At 57.2% G+C, this 20,376-nt stretch overlaps 1 protein-coding gene across 4 annotated transcripts in view; it reads right to left on the bottom strand.

Annotated features, from left to right (window-relative positions):
• TPCN1 (two pore segment channel 1) overlaps nt 1–20,376 on the bottom strand; it is a 48,213-nt gene that overhangs the window by 804 nt on the left and 27,033 nt on the right. For 3 of the 4 annotated variants that reach the window (XM_058656436.1, XM_004595283.3, XM_058656437.1), the window contains exons 3-27: nt 19,108–19,235; nt 16,517–16,693; nt 15,456–15,569; nt 15,179–15,309; nt 14,417–14,505; nt 13,432–13,466; nt 12,973–13,031; nt 12,717–12,816; nt 10,498–10,614; nt 10,267–10,391; nt 9,636–9,684; nt 9,251–9,314; nt 8,550–8,594; nt 7,260–7,316; nt 7,124–7,177; nt 6,417–6,489; nt 5,540–5,647; nt 4,629–4,700; nt 4,029–4,118; nt 2,787–2,902; nt 2,206–2,252; nt 1,641–1,709; nt 1,447–1,531; nt 371–510; nt 88–168 (exon numbers count right to left, since the gene is read on the bottom strand). In XM_058656436.1, coding sequence (XP_058512419.1) covers nt 88–168; nt 371–510; nt 1,447–1,531; nt 1,641–1,709; nt 2,206–2,252; nt 2,787–2,902; nt 4,029–4,118; nt 4,629–4,700; nt 5,540–5,647; nt 6,417–6,489; nt 7,124–7,177; nt 7,260–7,316; nt 8,550–8,594; nt 9,251–9,314; nt 9,636–9,684; nt 10,267–10,391; nt 10,498–10,614; nt 12,717–12,816; nt 12,973–13,031; nt 13,432–13,466; nt 14,417–14,505; nt 15,179–15,309; nt 15,456–15,569; nt 16,517–16,693; nt 19,108–19,235 — 2,225 coding nt within the window. Of the gene's footprint in view, nt 1–87; nt 169–370; nt 511–1,446; nt 1,532–1,640; nt 1,710–2,205; nt 2,253–2,786; nt 2,903–4,028; nt 4,119–4,339; nt 4,371–4,628; nt 4,701–5,539; nt 5,648–6,416; nt 6,490–7,123; nt 7,178–7,259; nt 7,317–8,549; nt 8,595–9,250; nt 9,315–9,635; nt 9,685–10,266; nt 10,392–10,497; nt 10,615–12,716; nt 12,817–12,972; nt 13,032–13,431; nt 13,467–14,416; nt 14,506–15,178; nt 15,310–15,455; nt 15,570–16,516; nt 16,694–19,107; nt 19,236–20,376 lie in introns of those variants that run through there. The other variant, XM_058656438.1, reaches the window with a different exon arrangement.

Below are 20,376 nucleotides of genomic sequence, written 5' to 3'. Positions count from 1 at the left end.
CTGCCCTGCCCTGGTCCCGGCCCCTGGCCCCTGGCCCAGCCCTGCCCTAGTGGGTAAGCCGGTAGCTCGCAGCTGGGGGGCTCCTACCTGGATCTCCTCCTGGTACATCTTCAGACTCAAATCGCTTTTGGTCCTCGATCTCCTCCCCAGAAACACCAGGGAATTTTGCTAAGAAGAACATAGGCTGCTGGGCTTGGCTGCACACGGCGCAGGTCCCACCCATGGCAGGCCCCACACATAGCCAGACCACCCACCCACGGCAGGGCACTGGTGTCCCCATCCAGTTCCCCAAAGCTTCCAGCTTTGAGCTTTGAGGGGAGGGAGGCGTCGTGTTAACAAGGGCCTCTGGGCCTAAGCCAGTGCCAATCACCTGGTACCGCTCCATCTGGGACAGCGTCTCCAGCAGCCGGGTGACGTCTGAGGCAGCCCCTCGCACCTCGCGGTAGAGGTCCAGGACAGCCACCAGCTCTTCCTTGGAGATCTCCTTCTCCAGGGTGATGCCATCGTCAACTGCAGGGACCGCAAGAGCCTGTGGCTCAGAGTCCCACCCTGGCATGAGCCTGGTTAAGCACCTCCTCCCACCAGCAGACTCAGGCTCAACATAACCCGCCCAGCTCCTTTCCCTGCCCTTCCTGGACTGGACGTCAGCAGTGAAGGTCTCGTCCGGAGTTTATGGGAAAGGTAGAGGTTTTGGCAAGGAGTCTCCAAATATGAGGGAAGTGACCCGGGGGCGAGGGGGGCTGGCACTGGGGTGCAGCAAGTTAAGCACCAGTGCAAATGCCAGAACCCATTTTGAAACACAGGTTCAAGTCCCAGCTGCACTGCTTCCCATTCCACTTGGGAGAACAGCAGGAGGTGGTCCAGGTGCTTGGGAGACTAGGAGGAAGCTCGTGGCTCCAGGCTGCAGCCCGGCCCGGCCCTGGCAGTTGTGGCCATTAGGGAGTAAACTGGAGGATGGACGCTCTCTCCTCTCTCAATCTGTGGCTTTTGAATGAATAAAACCAATCATAAGAAAAAAGTGGCCCAACAGCCTGATAGGACAGAGACTTGGGAACAAGCAGGCACGGACGTCGGGCAGCTTGGGTGGAGGACCAGGGAAGGACAAAGGGCTATATCAGAAAGCTGTGCAACTGGGAGTTAGCCGGGACAGTCACGTCACGGATGGGACGTTATTAGCCTGGGTGGCAACCTGGGTGGTGGCCACACACGTGGCTCAGGGAAAAAACTCTGAGCTTCAGGGACACAGAGGACAAAGTGCTGCTGGGCAATTCTCGAGGCTCGAGCCTTGGCCAGAGACAACACGCGCTGTGTCAGCTCTCAAGTTGGATCCTGAGTATTTCCCAGTCACAGAACAGCTGCACGTTAATGCCAACAACAGGTCTGGCCAGGCAGCCGAACTGCGGGGATCTGAGCAGCCTGCAGACCCCCAGAGGGACAACCACTCACCTTCCGAGTCCTGGTTCTTACGGTTGTAGTTCATCCGGAAGACGAAAGCGTCGAGGATAAAGGCCACGATGATGGTCATCACCACCTGGCAGGAAGGGTGCGGGGTACGGGCAGAGTCGGCCAGGGCAGGCATGTCGCCCGTGCTACATGCAGGACAGGGAGACCCCGAGGGGAGGGTGCAGGGCCCAGCCTACCATGGTCACGATGTAGAAGGTCATAAAATAGAGGCGGCTCCAGTGGGAGGTCTGGGAGGTGACACCTTCCTGGAGGAGGAGGAGGCGGTGGCGGCAGTGAGTAAGCACCCAGCCCCTGCCTGCTCAGCCCATGTGTGGCCCTTCCTCATTGGTCTCTGTTAGTGGAGGCCAGAGGAGAGGCCCCAGCTCCCTGCAAACCCCTCCATGTGGCATGCTCTGCAGGTGCTGTGCAGCACCCAGGGTAGGCACATGCAGTCTGTCGGGATCCCAAGTGTAGGGAAAGGAGCTTGGAAGCATTTGAGGAAAGGACAGAACCCACCCGTGACCCACACCAGGCAGTTTCCTGCCTGGAAAGTATCTGCACTGAGCCTGGGCATGGTGTGCTGAGTTAGGCTCCTCAGCTGCTCCTGGCAGTTACCAGGTGCTGGGAAGGCAGCTGTAGCCCACAGGGTGGGAGCAGGACCTCGTGGCCTGCAGGGGCAGAAGAGTCCCTGGGTCCCAGGGACCAGAGCTGGCTTCAAGGATGTGAGTGGGGAACCCAGCAGGGGCTGTCCAAGACCCTTACCATGATGATGTACCAGTTGTTGACAACCGTGAGCTCGAACAAGGTCACTGCCATGGGAAGGGGAGGAGGAGACGGGCACCTTAGTCAGAGCAGCTTCCAGGGACCTCTCCCACCTGGCCCAGACAACTCCCTGAGCGCCTGTCCTCCAGGGGCTCAGCCATCTCCATCTGTCTCCCAAAGGGCGCACCCTGTGCTGTAGCAGACGGGCGGGGAGCAACCTCACCCCCTCAGGGCAGACCCGGGGTCCCCCAGGTGCTCCCACTCCTCTTGAGAGGCTGGGATTGGCAGGCCATTTCCCTCAGGCTCCCACTGCCCATGAAATGGGGTCAGGAAGTGAAAGGGACAGAGCAGAACCTGAGCTGGGTAGGGGGTTGGGCAGTTTCTTGGCACCATCAGGCCCCTATGGGTGAAGGCGCAGAGCTGCTCACCCAAGGCAGAGCAGGTGTCAGGTAAAGGAAATCTACCAGAGCCTGGACATGGCCGAGACCTTCCCTAAGGCTGGGCAGCCTACAACCCCAAGGAGGCATGGCTAACGGCTCAGGAGAGGGACAGAGGTGGTCGTTTGGGATGCGTGGCCTCACCGAAGCTGTTGAGGATGTTGTCGAAGTTGTTGAGATAATAGTAACCTTCTTCCACCATGGTCTTGTTGCCCACGGTGTGGTTGAGCCAGCGGTAGGCATCTGCCACGGTGCTGGCACTGGCCAAGGAGGCAAAGAGGGCAGAAAGAGGGTTGCAAGACTGTCAGCTTCCTCTAGGCCCACCCCTTCCTTCTCTGGTGCTCTGCTGTGGGAGGGAGTAACGCCTGGTGCCTCCCCTCCTCATGGGCCTGCCCAGACTGGGTCCGGAGGTGAGCAAGCCCAGGACAGGGGGAATCCTCCATCCAGTCCTCCCACATGGCAAGCAGAGATCCAAGCATTTGCGCTTTTGCTACTTTCCCAGGTGCATCAGTAGGGAGTGGGACAGGATCAGCTGGGACTTGAACTGGTACTGGCATGGGATGCTGGTATTGCAGGTGGTGGTTTAGCCTGTTGCATCACAGTGCCAGCTCCTGGAAGAATCCTTTCCTGGATTCCCTGGTACCATGCCTGAGTAAGCACTGAACTTGACTGGTCCACCCTGTACCTGTGCAGAGTGAGGATGTGCAGGGCAGAGCCGAGGGCTTAGGTCTGGAGGGTGTACTCTACAGGGCTCCCTGGTGACTGTGGGGGTCCCTGCAGCATGGGAGCCACAGCCTCAGGATGGCTCTCTGTGGATCAGCTTGGCACTCAGCCCAGCTCCTGGCCTCTTTGTAAACTCTCTTGGCCACGTGGCCCAGAGCCTGTGAGGACACTGGGGCCCAGCCCTTGGTGGCAGAGTCCAGGAGTCCACAGTGGCGGCTAGGGAGGAGGTGAGGGGGAACAGAGGTGGCTATAGGAGGCTTTGTTCCTCTTTGTTCCTGAGCCCAAGGACCACCTGCCGTATGTCTGCCTATCCCACCCTCACCCACCTGGCATGCACTGTTTCAGCCCAGCTCCATGGCCATTCCTGGAGAGAAGTGGGTGGTAGCCATGGGTCTCCTGACACTGGGATGCTGGGGCAGCCTCCAGGTGCCAGCCTGGGCTGAGCTAATGGTAGCCTGATGGGAGGGAACGTGCTCCCTTGGCTATATCTTGGCGACAGGGAGCTCATCTGGGCACACCTGCTCCAGAGATGTGCTGCATGGAGGCCTGAGTGCTGGGCAAAGTGACCACAGCATCCCCAAGCACTCAGGTGAGGAGCCTACTGGGCCTAGCTCCCCTAGAATCCAAGCCTGCCGGAACCGGGCAGGGCCACGCTGTACTCACTTGCAGCAGTTGGGATAGAGGATCCCATAGAAGAATTCCATGCCCACGATGGCGAAGGAGTAGTAGAAGATGAGCAGGGTGAGGGCCAGGCTGTGGGGAGGACAAAGGGATGGCACGGTTCAGGGGTGGATGGCCTGGCTGCAGAGGCCTCTCAGATCCCCTGAGCAGACTGCAGGGGCCGCATGCTCCTAGCCGGTGACCAGCTGGAATGTCCCTGCCGGGGAGGGGTTCATGGTTCAGGTCGGGTGTGCAAACAGCTCAGCTCGGGACCCTATGACCAGATGCCCCTGGACGAGAGATGGGCCCCTTACCTGCGCAGGTAGACTCACAGGGGGCCCTTACCTGCGGACGCAGACAGAGGCGGTGAGTGAGGTGACAGATCCCTGCCCTCCCTACTGAATGTGCCAGTCAGGTGAGAGGAGAATGTGGCCAGGCAGTCCTGTGTGCTCAGCATCCCACCTCCTCCGTCAATACCCACTGACCCCGTGATGCTGGTCCTTTCTGGGACTCTTCTGCTCCCCCTGCAGCCACCCAGCTGCCCGTCCCTTTGGGGCACAAGCCTTAGGCGGCCTGCACCTACAGCCTGACGGCAGGCAGTACCTGGCCATGCGTGGCAGCAGCTCAAACATGGTGTCCAGCACGTTGCGGTAACGCCTTTTCAGTTTAAACAGCCTGAATGAGGAGAGGGTACGAGTCATGGACAGGTGCAGGCACCCAGCTGAGTCCCTCCTTTGGGACCTGCTGCTGCCCATCTATTATACCAGCCCACAGGGAAAGAGGAGGCCAAACGGTCATTCATCTGTCCCTCAGAGCCATCAGTCCAGCCCTGGGCTGTGGTGACTCATGCGTGCAACAAGGGACAGTGGCACGCCCAGGACACCAAGGCCCTCTGTGGAAGACACAGGGCCAAGCTGGGTCTGTTCTGCCACAGTTTGCAAATGGAGCGAGAGGTTTGGGGGGCCACCAGGGAAAGAAGGACAGGGGCCTGTAAGGACACAGAAGATTCCCAGGAAAGGAGGGTGGCAGTCCAAGAGGGAGAGGCTCTGCCCAAGCCTCCCCTTGAGCAAGGATGCCAGGAGCTCCTTCCAGAGGTGCTGTCTGGGACCTCCTCCCCACACTCAGGAGAGAGAGGCCAGGGCACAGCTGGGAGGGCAAACGCCACCAAGCCCTAGGGCAGTGAGGGGTGTGAGCAGGGCAGGTGCACTGGCTCCGGCAGGCCCCGTGGAATTGGCCCCCGGCCCTCAGTAGCCAAGGCTCTCTGCTCTGTGGGCCTCCCTGGCTGCAGCAGGTCCCACTCAGAGCGCATGAGAATCATGAGTCAGATTTCTCTGCCACAGTGTCAGGCACAGGAGGGGACCCAGACAGCGGCATGCACTCACTGGGACGGGCCAGTGACACCCGGGAACTCCAGCCACTGAGTTCCCTGGCTCATTCGAGGTCATTCTTGTGGCCAGCCCCAGGGCTTTCCCACGGCCTCTCTCCCTCTCCTGCCCCCTGGCCCGAGCCATCACCTGAGCAGCTGCAGGGGACGCAGGACCACTATGAAGTAGAAGGGCTCCATGTCGAGAGCCCAGGCCAGGAGCCCCAGGAATGCGAAGACTGTGACGGAGAAGTCAAACCTGGTGGGGGGGCAGGGAGAGGCCAGCTCAAAGAGGGACGCGGGAGCCTCCCCCACGACCACTGCCTGGCCTGGCTGTGAGCCTGTCCAGGGGACCCGTCCACCCACCCCACTGGCACAGACAACAGCACGTCAGGAAGTGGGTGCGCCGGCAAGCTCCTTCCTGCTCGCCTGGCCAGTGTCACACACGGGTGGGGGTCAGCTGCAACACTCCTGGGTTCTGGCCACTAAGGCCCGGGACTCGCCCTGCGGTCCTGCACAGCTCGTAGACAGAGGCCTCCGCAGCCCACGAGGGAACTACCCATCCAGCCCAGGAGCATTAGCCCCAGGAATCAGCCTTCCCAGGCTCCTGGATGTTTCTTATTCATCCATCTGCCTCTCCCTACTCAGCACCTCATGAGCCCAGACTGATGGCATGCATGAGTTAAGTGAATGGTGCTTGAGCCCTCAGCAGGTGGGACAGGGCCCATGGACCCCTTGGCTGCTCACCAAGGAAGGTACTAGAACTTTCTCTGTGGGGATGTGGTTTTAATAGAGAAGTCAGTATCATGATTCAAGCAGAGTAAATCAGCCCGAGAGACCTCAAGAGGTCATTTCCAGGAGGGTTGGCAAGGACCTGGCCCCGGGGAATCCCTAGGCCATGGGCAGAGCTGCTGCAGTGAGGCCTGTGCCCAGAGCTCCTGCCTGCACCTGCAGCCGGGACTCAGCTATGGGGGATGCACAGGTCCCTGCAGTTGTGGCCATGGGTGAGGAGCAGGTGTTACACTTACAGGTTCCAGCCAGATGACAGGTATTCCACAGGGCCCAGGCCAGCCACCTTCAGGAATAGCTCCACCCCGTAGACTGCAGACAGCAAGTGGCAGGGTTACTCTCAGAGGCTCTTCTGCAGTCTCCTGCTTTTCCCAGGAGTCTCCCGACTGGCCTCCTGGCTCTCCCCTCCCCACCCCAACAGAACTGAGGCCACACCTACATCCACCATGAGCCCAAGTGCAATGGCAGGGCCAGCCCACATGGTGGCCATCAGAGCAGTCAAGAAATAGGTTGGGACCTGAATCCCATATGGGAGCGCCTGGTTGGAGTCCCAGTTCTGCCTTCGAGCTGGCTTTCTGCTAATATGTGCCCTGGGAGCAGGCAGCAGGTGGTGGCCAGCTGCTGGGATTCCTGTTCGCCCTAAGCAGAGAACCAGGCTGAAACCCTGAGTCCTGGATTTCAGCTGTTAAGGGCATTGGTAGAGTGAGCCAGCAAATGCAAGATCTGTCTCCATTTCTCAAATAAATGAACCACCAAAGGACTTAAGCCACAGAGGTGACGCCCTGCAGGTGGCACACCCAATATCTGGACTTGAACCGAAGGAAGCCAGGAGAGCTTGACCCAGAGGACAAAATGGAATCTGGGCAAGCCATGGAATTACAGAAGCAAAATTCTCCTGGCCAGCACTGAAGGCAAGGCAGCCAACAAACGCACGCCTGCAACTTACTGGTCAGAAAGATGAGGTAACTCCAGGGCACCTGCTTGGAGAAGAAGTTCCCACCTGTGAGGGAGAGACAGGAGTCCAGATGCCAGCCAGGTGTGTGGCCAGGTCTGACCACCCCACATTCCCCGCCGGGACGCACCTTTCAGCATGAACGTCTCCACCAGGATCCAGACTCCGTTCACTGCCACCACCAGGTCTGAAAGAGACACAGGAGGCCCAGGCGGACTTGTAGCCCTGCAGGTCACGGCTGCGGCTCCTTTCTGGGCAGCACTGGGGGTATAGAGAACGGGACTCCCTGGGGGATTGGCACTCTGCACTCCTCTTGCAGGGACCGGGCCTGCCAGTGGTTCCCCTTAGCCCACAGTTGTGAATGCCTACACGTACCCTCTCTGCGGGCACACTGGCTAGGGAGCTTCAGCAGTAGCTAGCTCTGTGGCACAGTGGCTTTAGACACCTTTCTTGCTGCCGACATCTCATTTCGGAACCTGATTCAGTTCCCTGCTACGATTGTACTTGGGAAAGTAGCAGATGTGGCCCTAGGGCTTGGGCGCCTGTCACGACTGGGGGAGAAGAGCTCTGGGCCCTAACTTCAACCTGGACTTGAGGCCATTTGGGGAATGAACCAGCAGATGGAAGATCTCTCTCTCCCCAGTCACTTTGTCTTCCTCCCCCACCTCTTTTTTTAAGCTTCTATTTTATTTTTATTTGAAAGGCAGATGAATTGGAGAAAGTTAAATATGTCCTGGTTGATGCCAGTCCTCCATGGAACATCCCTTCGAGGGGTGTGAATTCACCGGGAGCAAATATCTCCAGTGAGATGGCCCCAGGCACTGCCCTGTGGAGATGGTTATTCTGACACTGTGGGATACAGCAAGTGAGTGATTGTGTTAGTGCTGCTGTGAACCTGGGTTTCGGCATTCAACTGGCCCTGGGGCACAGCGTTATTAAACCACTGCCTGTGATACCAAAATCCCATGCAAGCACCACTTCAAGTCCTGCCTGCTCTACTTTCGATTCAGCTCTCTCCTAATGTACTTAGCAAGGCAGTAGAAGATGGCCCAGTTGCTTGGGCCCCTGCCACCCACAAGGTAGACATGAATAGGATTTTAGGCTTCTGGCTTCTGCTAGCCCTGGCCGTCGCTTGGGGAGCAAGCCCGTGGATGCAAGGTCATTCCTCTATGTGTGTAACTGCCCTTGGCAGAAAAACAATTCTTAATCCCAGATGGTCAGGGAAGATGGGCCAGAGATGAGTGTGACAGGCCCTGGACTGCACCTTATCTTCCACTCTGTACTTGCACACTCGCTTGGGATTGTCCGCGATAGTCAGTCTAACTGTGCCATGCAGGGTGACTCTCTCATCTCCTCCTGGGAGCACCACAAGGTCTCGGGGGGAGAAAAGGGAGCCTGGTGCCGGGGTGTCCACACTTACACATGAAATACTGGAAGGCCTTGGACTTCACAAGGATATTGATTCCTGGGAGAAGAGAAGGAGTGTTAGTGTGGGCACCTCGCAGGCATGCACATCTCTCCCACACACGCACCAGGGGTGCCGGGGCAGCGGTGGCACCCAGGTGTCTGCTCAGACACTGCCTCCCAATCATGGAGGGCAGCTGCCCTGGGCTCAGCCAGCGCAGCCCGGAGACAAGACAGCAGAGCCGGGCCTTGCCGGCCACAGCTAGAATGGAAACTGCTGCTCGCTGAGGCCCAGCATAAATAGGCACCCACTCAAGAAACTACCATCCCTGTGGAATGAAAAACTCTATGATGGGGTCGGTGCTGTGGTGTTACGAGTAAAACCAGCATCCCATATGGGCACTGGTTCAAGTCCCAGCTGCTGCACTTCTGATCCAGCTCCCTGCTAATGGTCTGGGAAAAGCAGCAGAGGATGGCCCACATGACTGGCTCCCTGCCACTCACGTGGGAGACTATGAGGGAGCTCTCTCGGCTCCCCGCTTTGGACTAGTCCAGCTCTGGCTGTTATGGTCATTTGAGGAGCATACCAGCAGACGGAAGAGCTCGCTCCATATTCTCTCTTGTGCACAGGTGCCCACACACACATCATCCACTGGCCCTCCAGACACACCCTCAAACATTCATCCCTGGCCTGTCCCCGGCATGGGCCCGGTGTACCTTTGAAGATAAGAAATGCCGTGCGGGGCAGCTCATCAAACCAGTGCTCTCGGTTGCTCTTGGCCTGGCAGGGCGACAGGACCACAGGGAGAGGGGGTCAGGACAGGCAGCCAGCAGCAGCCTGGGGTCAGGAGGGTGGTCTTCCTTCCCTGCTCAGCCTGCGCTGGGAACACCACCAGCCCTCAGATGGACAACCAGCACTCGCCACGCCCTGCTGCCTTGGAGCGGGCCAAGTCTCACCTGCCTATGGTCAACGGTGACGAAGGGAACTGATGGGTACTTGGTGGGTGTTTGGCAAATGGCAGGGCAGAGGTGGGGGCATGCTGGGCTAGGAGCGGGCAGCCATTGGGGGCCTCTCACCCTCTCTGGTCTCACACGCACTCACCTTCCACTTTAAGGCAGCAACCTCGTAGATATCGTAGAAGTCCTTAAGGCTGTCACAGCAAATCAAAGGGCAAGAGGACTCAGCACTCAGTCCCACAAGCTTCCCTACCCTCCCTTTCCTGCCTCTGGGTCCCTCTCCAGGGGAAGGGGCAGGGCTGGAGGAGGCCTCTGTCCCACCACCTGGGAGCACAGCGTCCGTTCCTCGGTGCTGATGCAGATGCTCCCACGCCCTGTGCACCTGCCCACAGATAGCCACTCCACCCCGGTGGGAACTCTGGGGCCTGGATGGAGCTGCTCCATACTCCCCTCTCCAGCGGAGTTTTGCTCTCTAGCAGCTCAGGAGCTCCCTACTACCCACAGGTGTGTGTGTGTGTGTGTGTGTGTGTGTGTGACCCCTCTGCCTGCCAATCTGGCTCACAGGGGACTCCCCCACCCCACCTAGGGCACGAGGGCCAGATGCAGCATGCAGGTCCTGCTGCATGAGGACCACAGAGCCAACGACCCACGTCTATCCAGCCAACCCCTTCAAGGACCCTTACATGCCCCCAGCTTGCCTGCTGCTTGGTTGGCTCTGCCACACCCATGCCCCGGCACTCCCTCGCCTGCACCTGGGTCAGCTCCCACGCGCTCACCTGAGCAGAGGCGTGTTGCTCTGGTTGAGGGCCTTGAAGGTCAGGTAGCGCTCCCTGGCACTCATGCGGGGCTTGTAGAAGCGCATCAGGCCTTCAAACTGCCTGTAGGAGATGCCCACGGGCCTCTGCAGGGAGGGGAGGGGTCCACGTGCCAGCCAGGGACACCCAGTACAGCGAGGGCTTCCAGGGCACCTGTTCATTCTCCCAAGGCCCACCCCCTGCCCGCCCTACCCGCTGGCTGACGAGCAGGCGGTAGGCATGCTGGATGGCGGTACGCTTGTGCAGTAGCAGAGACTTGAACTTGCGTTTCTCAATGTCGTTGAAGGTGTCAAAGACCACGGCCAGGAGCTGTGAGGGGAGGGCACTGAGGCCTGGTTCCCTTGCCCACAGGGGTCAGGCTTGCGGCGGGGGCACCTCTGCCTGTCTCCCCCACTCCCCAGTCCTGGAACTCGGGTGCAGGAGGCTGGCCTCCCGGTCTCCAAAGGGGAAGGCCATGGTCAAGGCTCACACACTTCTCTCTGCAGAGACCTGAAGACACTGCTGCTGCCACATCACTTGTCCTTGGCCAGAAGGGGACAAGCCGGGGACAAGTCTGGGTTTCCAGCCCAACTCAGCCCAGACCACGGGAAGCTGTAGACTGCCCCCTGTGCCCACTGTCCTGGCAACCTTGGGGCAGTAAGGAGCATGTCTCTGTGCAGTGCTTCCCACACCTGCCCCTTACCACCTCTCTTTGGGACTCATAGCTTCGTGTGACCTCAAAAATAAGAGGAGTGAAGAGGCCTGCAGTCAGGAATGGGCCAGCACCAGTTGTATCTCAAAGATGCTATAGGGAGTAGGGGTGTGGTGAAGCAGTTTAAGCCTCTGCCTGCAATGTCGGCATTCCACGAGAGAGCCAGTTTGAGTCCCGGTTGCTTCATTTCTGGTCTAGCTCCCCACAAATGCACATGAGAAAGCAACAGACAATGACCCCTTGAACCCTTGCATCCCTGTGGGAGACTAGGGTAGCTCCTGGCTTCAGCCTGGACATTTTCAGGAGGCCACATGAGGAGTTAACCAGTGAACGAGAGTCTCTTTAACTTTGCCTTTCAAATAAATAAATAAGCAAAAAAAAAATTTTTTTAATGCTATTTAGGGTGGGAGTAGGTATTTAGCCAAAGAGTTAAAACTTTGGTTAAGAATTCATGTCTGGGGGCATGCGCCATGGGGCATCAGGTTAAGCCGCTGTCTGTAAGGTTAGCATCCTATATGGGTGCTGGTTAGAGTTCCTGGTTGCTCTATTTCTGATTACACTCCCTGCTAATGCACCTGGGAAAGCAGCAGCAGATGGTCCATATCCTTGGGACTCTGCATCCCCACGAGAGACCTGGAAGAGGCTCCTAGCTATGGTGGCCAACAGGAGAGCGAACCAGCAGATGGAAGATCTGTCGGACTCTCCCTCTGTAATTCTGACTTTCATGCCCATATCCCAGGTCAGGGTTCCTGACTTCAGTCCCCGGCTCTGGCTCCTGATCCAGCATCCTGCAAATGCACACCCTGGCAGGCGGCTGTGACGGCTCAAGTGCTTGGGGCGCCACACCGGCAGGGAGACCCGGATGAAGCTCCTAACTACTGCCTTCAACTCTAACCTTGTCTCAGCTGTTGTGACCATTTAGGGAGTGAATCAAGGAATGAGTGATTTGTCTTTTAAATAAATTTTAAAAATAAATGTTTTGAGGGAAATTCTGTTGTCCTCTCTACCCCCCTTGAAATTGGTTTTTCATTTTTCCCCCTATAGGTCAAAGGTGAACAAAGACCTTCTGTAAAGAGTCAGAAAATCATTCTGAGGCTTTGAAGCCACCAACCTAGCCAGTCAGCATGCAAACAAGTGGGCGTGGCTCTGCGCCAATAAAACTTTATTTACAGAAACACACTGGGGGACCGGATGTGGCTAAGGGGTCATAGTCTGCTGGGCCCTGCCCTGGATTTTCACAGCTCTAAATATATCACAAATTAAAACAACAGGTACACAACACAGTTCTTTGGCGGTTTGAAAAAAACCTTAAAGGAATGCAGCCTGATGTTTTAACAATAGCATGTTGCTAGGATCCATTGCCAGTCTACCCAGAGGAAAGGTTTTCCTGGGTCTCATGCCACGCCTGGCCGTGGTGACAGCGTGAGGCTGTTCTTCAGATACAAGAGTAAAACAAGAGTGGCCCAGAAGCCTCTGCTGACCCCAGCACCAGGATGGGCTCTCTATACCCACCAGCCTCCCAAGGCATGTGACATGCTGCTGTCAGAAGGGGCCTCCCCCAGGAACACAGCCATCATGGTCGCCACTCCCCCCAGCACCGCACTCCAGACTGTGAGCCTGCACTCCTGGCCCCAGAGTCCCACCCATGGAGGTTGTTGGCTGATGTCACTCCTCTGGTGCAGTCCGTGGTGGCGGCGGAGCCCGAGGCTCAGTGACTCACCAAGTTCATGATGAAGTACAGCTCGATGGAGAGGTACACGATGAAGAAGACGCAGGACCAGGGGTTCCGGGAGTACGAGGGCATCATGACATCTGGGAAGCTGAGGCAGAAGGCAGGGTCCCCCACAGCCCTTCTGCCCTCGCAGGCCCCACCCACCCCCAGCCTACAGTGCCCGCAGCGCAGCTCATGGGCCCGTTCCTATCCCAGCAGCAGCCCGAGTACCCGCAGCACGGCGGAAGGGCAGAGCTGTACTCACTTGGCCGTGGTCAGGAGGACAAACAGGCTGACAATGCTGTTCTCCAGCGTGCTGAAGTACTACAGGGGGGAGGGGCAGAGGGACATGTGAGAGCTCGCACCTGCCAGCCACAGGTCTCCAGGGAGCCCCTAAGGCGTGGCACAGCAAGAAAGGGCTACTGACCGTGCCGTGGGTCACTGTCCCCCAGGAGTCATGGGTCTGGGCGACTAGCCCAGCCTCGTCCACTGCCCCACCCCTGCCTAAGTGTCCTGATGTTCCCAATCCAGCACAAGAAACATCCCAGATCCCGGACAGGAAAGACTCAGGGAGAAAGTGGCTAGAGTCGGAGTGACAGGCCACTCCCAGGTGGCAAACACAAGCCACAATGGGAAGTCAAGCAGAGCAGGGTTCCCTGGCCACCCACAGGAGGGACAAGGCCTCATGTCAAAGGAGGGACAGACACAGGTGTCGGTCACTTACGGGGTCCGAAGGATTCGGGGAGAACAGGTAGAAACCTAAAAGGTGGTGGAGAAACCAAGAGAGATGTTAGGACAGGGGTCTTGGCCAGGTGTCCACAGAGAGTGGCAGCCCGGGACAGCACAAGGGAGGGGTGGGGACTGCGGCATCCTAGGGCTGCAGGGGGTGGGAGTAGGGCAGGGTCATGGAGGATGTGCCTGAGTTCTGTCCGATTTGGCCCTGTAGGTGACCGGGCCCTGCATTTTGGGATAAAGTCTAAACTGAAAATCCTGGGACCCCCAATTATTTAGACCAAATGAGCCGTGTCTGTGGCTGGCTGGGGATTGCACATTATGGGGTGTACTGGAAAAGCATGAAGACACACAGAGAGAAGCTGGTGGGGGAGCAGCATGGATAGAGGAGGCTGTGCCCGGAGGAGGCTGTGCCCGAGGAGGCTGTGCCCCGAGGAGGCTGTGCCCGGAGGAGGCTGTGCCCCGAGGAGGCTGTGCCCCGAGGAGGCTGTGCCCGGAGGAGGCTGTGCCCGGAGGAGGCTGTGCCCCGAGGAGGCGAAGGGGGCTTCTATTTTCTTTCTAATATTTCGCCTTCTAGAGTGGACAGTGTGGGTCCATAGGGGGCATCTGGACTTTTACAACTACGATCCTTGGGATGTCTGTCCAAGCCCAGTCCCTGGGGTGACATCCTCACCCGCCACGAGATGCCATTAGGACACAGGCCATGCAGGGGGTCAGTGTCCCCGGAGGGCTGCTTGGTCCCTCCATGCCATGAGAAAGTGCTGCCTGTGGACCAGGACACAGTGCCTCCTGGACATCAGTATGGCCAGCACTTGATCCTTGATTTGGCAGTGTTCCGAACGGCAACAAAGAACCGCCTGCCACTGCTAGGATGCCCTCCGGGGGGTGGGGGAGAAGGGTGGGATTTGGCCAGAAGCAGCCAAAGGCAGCGGGCAGGACACCGTCCCTGGTTCCCAGCTTGCTCCGGGAGCACTCACCGAGGATGGCGAAGATGATCATGAAGAAGAGCAGCAGGAGGAGTATGTCCATGAAGGGCGGCAGGGACTGGAAGATCTGCCGCAGGTTGCTGGGGAGGGGAGGGAAGACAGGCCAGTGTGGCAGCACCAGCCTGGGCTGGGCAGGGCTACCTGGGAGCTCTGCCATGGGGCAGTGCTGGCTTGGAGTTGAGGGAGCGGGCGGGTTGGCGTCCCTGATGGGGGACATCAAATCCCACCACAAACTGGTGTGATGGCAAGTGTAGCCTTCCACCCATGTGGTTTGAGACCCTCTCTGGCCCTCAGTGGGCAATGGGAAGAGTGGGACAGGTGGAATACACGCTGGGGCAACCAGGATGGGCAAGCCACCTCTGCCTGGAGACAGGGCCTTGCAGGAGCAGGGTGTGGCAGAAAGCCAAGGGCAAGCCTCAGGTGCCCGCGGTGGGAAGTGGGATGCAAGAAGATATGTCAGAGTCATCCAGTCCCACTCATGGCAACTATATGGAATGAAGAATTAACTGCTCTCCTCCCACCAACAGGACGCTGGCCAAGGAATCTCCCAGCTGGAGCTTCCAACAGTACACTTGAGTCTAAGCTTGAGCTGGCTAGAGGTTCCCAGAGAGCCTGCTTGAGTCCCAGGGACTGGAACGAGATGCTGTCTGGCTCTGTGGCCACTCAGAGAGGTTGGCAGCAGGCCAGAGGGGGACTTGACAGGACTCCCCATTTGCCACGCCCCTCCCTGTGGGGACCCCATGCCTTCCTTACCGCCGGACACCACCACAGTACCGACAGTCCACCAGGAAGATGCAGCGGAGAGCCCGGGTCACCCGCACGTGGGACGTCTGCCGTACCAGCACCACGATGGCCTCGGCGAACTGCACCAGCAGCACGGAGGTCTGGGGGTGTCAGGCATGGTGCGCCGTCAGCCTCCCCGGCCCCTCTCCCCACTTGTACATGTTACCCCACAAGAGGGGGCTACAGTCCACCTTGTTCTGTGCTGCCCTGGGGATATTCTCCTAGAAAAAGTGTGCATACACTTCACCTTGACCATGGTCCGTTTGTGCCGAATGAAGGTGTGCAGGCCCAGCCACCGCAACTTCATGCAGAGTTCAAACACCACTACCATCAGGGCGAACAGCTCCAACGTGGCGTGGACCTGGGAGCAAGGCAGGCAGAGGTTTAAGAGACAACAAAATGTGACACTCTTATGTCCAGCCTTGTTCTGGGAAGAACTTCACATAATTCATAATAGATCCTGAAAAGGCATGGAGGAAGTATAGGCCAGGGACCGAGACAAGGGAAAACAGTAAAATGTAACTGTACGTCCAGGAGCTTGAGGGACGAGGGCTGGCAGACAGGCAGCACCCCCAAATCTCCTGGGGACCGAAGCACAGAAGACTTGGAGGATGCTGAGTTTGCCTCTTCTGATTGGGCTGCTGCAGCCTCTCCAGGCCCTGACACCTGCGGCCCCCAGAGGGACAGTCACTTCCTGGGGCTCTAGCCCTCCTGGAACCCACATCCCAGTAGGGATCCAGGATATAGAAATGGGAAATCTCTCCAGGGCCCGGGCTTTCCAGGGACCTGAGTGGAGGGACAGCAGCTGGCAGGGATGAGGGATCCCAGAAGAAGGAAAAAGGAATGTAGCGCCACCCTGAATGGCTGCTCAGGAGCAGGTGAGAAAATGGAGAGCAGGGCCTCATCACGGGGGCCTCAGGGTCTCCCTAACCTGGCAGGCAAACACTTCCTTCATTGCTTCCGCGTCTGAGAAAGGGACAGGGACAAGGAGGCCTCCGCATACTGCTGTGATCCCCCCCACACTGAGAGCAGGCCCCAGGCTGAGACATTCTCCCCCACTGATGAGCATGCCCACCTTTTGGCTGGGCACCCTGCCACGGGAGGCCAGTGGCTCACCACCCCTCCCTGGAAAGCGCCAGCTGTGACAGTAGGGATGGGCAGCATTCATTGCCTCTGGGCCACCCAGGCACCACCGTGGAGAGGCCTGGAAGATCCCCCAGAGTCCGTTGGCAGGGCCTGCCCTTCCAGAATGTTCTTTTTCAGGTTCCTGACCCAGAGAGCGGCAGCTCCCAGGCAGCCAGCACTCACGTAGATGCCGAGCCGGAGCGCGGGCACAGCTGGCGCCTCACACAGGGACAGCAGCAGCAGCAGCAGGGCCGTAGACAGCTCCATCAGGTAAAAGAGGTGGTTGTGTGCAAAGAGGTAGGCTGCCAGCGCTTTGGCATCCTTGGGGTGGGTGAAGAACTTGTCGTTGTTCTCGCCTTCCTGGAAGAGACAGGGGACGGTGAGGGCGCACAGGCCTGCGGGAGACCCAGCAGGCACTACTGAGGGCATGCGACAGGAAGAAGGCGCAAGGCAGGTCAGGGATGAAAAACATCAGCCATTGGGCCCAGCACAGTAGCCTAGTGGCTAAAGTCTTCACTTTGTATGCACCAGGATCTCATATGGGTGCCAGTTCATGTCCCAGCTGTCCCACTTCCCATCCAGCTCCCTGCTTGTGGCTTGGTAAAGCAACAGACGATGGACCAAAGCCTTGGAACCCTGCACCTGCATGGGTGACCCAGAGGACGCTCCTTGGCCCACCCCAGGAAAGCCTCCCTGTGGAGCAGCATAAGGCACCGTAGGGAGAGGTCAGCCAGGTCTCTGATGCTCCGCGGAATGCGTGGGCAAGAAGAGCAGCAAGAACTCCCCCGCCCCCACCAGCCTGGCCCCTCATCTCCTGGCAATGAGCATTGATTACCAGCAGGGCCTTGCCCTTGTCAGTGTCTGGGGACATTCTTGGTTGTCATGACAGGGGTACATGGGGTACCCTGGCACCTTGGAGGTACATCCCAATGACACCATCCAATGTCAACAGTGCCGTGCTGAAGCGGACCCAAAGAAAGAGAGTGCTCCCAGCCACCCGTTCGTGGCTGGGGAGAATGGCCGAGCCCATGGACAGCCTGCGCTCTTCCTGCAGCTGCTGGGGACACAGTGAGGCGTGGCTGAGGCAGGCGGGGGAGCTCCTGGCCACTGCCCTGCAGCTGGTCCACTGCTCTGGCCTCATTAACAAGAAGCACACAGGAACCGCAGGCTGACAGGACAGAGTGGTTTGGGGTGGGCATTTGGGCACTGGGCACAGTGGTTAAACCGCTGCTTGGAATGCCCGGAGTCCAGGTCAATAAGCCTGGAGTTGAGTCCTGGCACTCCCCACTTCTGACCCTGGGAGGTGGCAGGAGATGGCTGCAGTGTTTGGATCCCTGCTACCCACATGGGAGACCTGGACTGAGCTTTAGGTTCCCAGTTTCGGCTCAACCCAGCCGCAGCTTTTGTGGGCATTTGGGGAGTGAACCAGCAGATGGGAGCTCTCTGTTCCTATGTTCCTTCTTGCTTCCAATTAAAATGAAAATAAAGAGTTTTCAGTGTGGATTCCTTCTGCCCCAGAATTCCAGTAAAATGCTCCTACACACTACGGAGAGCAGGAGAAGACCTGGTCATTGACTGTCCCCGCAGTACAACTCACACAGGAGAAAGTGGCCACCGTGAGAGTTAGACTGTGATCCACAGCCATTCAAATGATGATGAAAAAAAACCTACACTCATCTCACAAAAACCAGCAGACTATACAACCGCAGGTACCACAGGACTAAAATTGTTTGAGAGCAGCGCTCAGGTACCCTATATGGGTGCTTTACTTCCTGCTAACCCAGCTCCCTGTGAATGCAGGTGGGAGAGCAGCAGAACATGGCCCAGATCTTTGGGCCCCTGCACCCATGTGGGAGGCCTGGATGGAGTTCCAAGATCCTGGCTTTGACCTGGTCCAGCTCCAGGCATTACAGCCACTTGGGAAGTAAACTAGTGGAAAGAAGGTCTGTTTCTGTCTGTCTCTCTCTCTGTAACTCTGATTCTCAAGTAAGTAATAGATCTTTAAAATAATAAGTAAAAATTATTTTAGAAAAGTATTAGGGGCTAACATGGTGGCAGGCTAGTCCTCTCCCTGCCAGCGTCAATATCCCGTATGGATGTCGATTCTAATCCCGACTGTCCCACTTCTAATCCAGCTCTCTGCATACAGCCTAGGAAAGCAGCAGAGGATGGTCCAAGGTCTCGGGCCCCTGTACCCACGTGGGAAGCTGGGAGGAAGCACCTGTTCCCAGCATTCCCAGCTCTGGATCAGCTCAGCTCTGGCTGTTGCGGCCATTTAGGGAGTGAATCAATAACTGGAAGAACTCTCTCTCTCTCTCTCTCTCTTTAAAAATCTGGCTTTCAAATAAATCTTTAAAAAAAAACTGAATAAAAAACAAATGCAGTCTTACAATTTTTTTTAACCTGAAAGGAAAAGTATTAACAGTGACAGCCGGGTGAATAATTTTTTTCATTTCCTCTCTGTACCTAAACGTATTGTAATGAATAAGTATATCTTTTAGAGAAAAATGTTTTCAACAACCCAAAAAGCATGCAATAGTGGAGAAATCCAGATGTGCACCTTCACACATGCACACAAACTCCCAGCACAGAACCAAGTCTCAGAAGTAGTCAGAGGTCAAGCTGCAGCATGACACCCTCTCTGCGTGGCACGGGCAGGGGCCGCATCAGGCCACAAGCCAACACCGAAGGTCTGGGCACCTAACATAACCCTGGATGCCTCCTGGCCCTCAGCAGCAGGTGCCGCAAACAGGTGCCAAACAGGAGGCACTCACCTGGAGGTAGATTGCTGCCTCTTGATAATTCATCTCCCAGTTGTGTCCGATGGGACTGGAGAGGGCCATCTCACTCGCAGAGTTCAGGCTGGGGACCTGGGCGTCGTGGACAGCACAGCTGCCCCCATCTGTGATGCCAGAGGAGACAGAGAGTCGCTCACTGCTGGGTTAAAGAGGACAGCTGTCCCACAAAGGAGAAACCCCACGGGCAGGGGCTCGGTCACACGCTCACACTCACGCACAAGCCAACACTAAGCACAGCAAGAGCTAGAATGGTTGGTTGGAAAAAAAAAATCTCTGCTCTTATTAAGAAAAGAAAGAATTGTCAAAGAACACACAGTGAGCTTTTATGTAACGGGGAGGAAACAAGAAAACATGTATGTATCTGCTTCTTTTCACAAAAAGATACACAAGGAGGAAAAATAGAGGACTTCAACCCAATAGGTTTTCCACAAGGGGTGAGAGGGGCAGCGAAGCGATGTCACCCCAACAGGGAGCCCTTTCTGTACACTGTTGCCTTGTGGAAGCACACCCATGTGCTATTTACCCACAAGCTGAAAATGACACTGCCCAGTCTGCCCTTGCAGAATCCCCACTCCTGCCTCCGGGGCAGGTGACCAAGCTCAGCCACCAAAGACCCCGCCCAGCCTCCCTTAGGCACAGGGGTTGGTGCAGGCTGCTGGGTACTGCACTTGGAACTGACCCCGGACCTGCAGCAAGGAGCAGCTGTCTGCCCCCTCCCCCAGTGGCCTCTGCTGTGACACGGGGGACAGACTCCCCGAGAAGACAGCCACAGAACAAGACACTAACAGACAGCACTGGCTGAACCCCTGGGATCCCTAACCACCAAACCCTGGGCTGATAAGAACACTGGAGTTCATGGGAGCTGCATTTGTCTGAACAAAGATGGGCTCCACTGACACACACGAAAAAGGAGGGCAGCAAGAAAGGAGGTTCCACTTGGTCACTTATTGGGAAGAAGTGAATCATGGGAGAATATCTGGTGTCCCCTGCAAGCCCCAAGCAATGCTCGTGTAGGAAGAATCGAGTGTATGGACATATTGATGCTTGTACAGTCGGCAGGAAGTAAACAAGAAAGGTTCGCGAGCACAGGGGCACAGGGCAGGAAACGGGCGGAGCCGGCAGTGCTGCTGGCTCGCACAATGTCCTTTTTTCTTTTTTAAAAAGATTCATTTATTTTTATTACAAAGTCAGATATACAGAGAGGAGGAGAGACAGAGAGGAAGATCTTCCGTCCGATGATTCACT

This window comes from Ochotona princeps, chromosome 29 (assembly GCF_030435755.1).
Source record: "Ochotona princeps isolate mOchPri1 chromosome 29, mOchPri1.hap1, whole genome shotgun sequence".
In the NCBI taxonomy this organism is placed as follows: domain Eukaryota; kingdom Metazoa; phylum Chordata; class Mammalia; order Lagomorpha; family Ochotonidae; genus Ochotona; species Ochotona princeps.
Note: the sequence above shows the minus strand (reverse complement) of the source record. Positions and strands in the feature narration are given on the sequence as shown.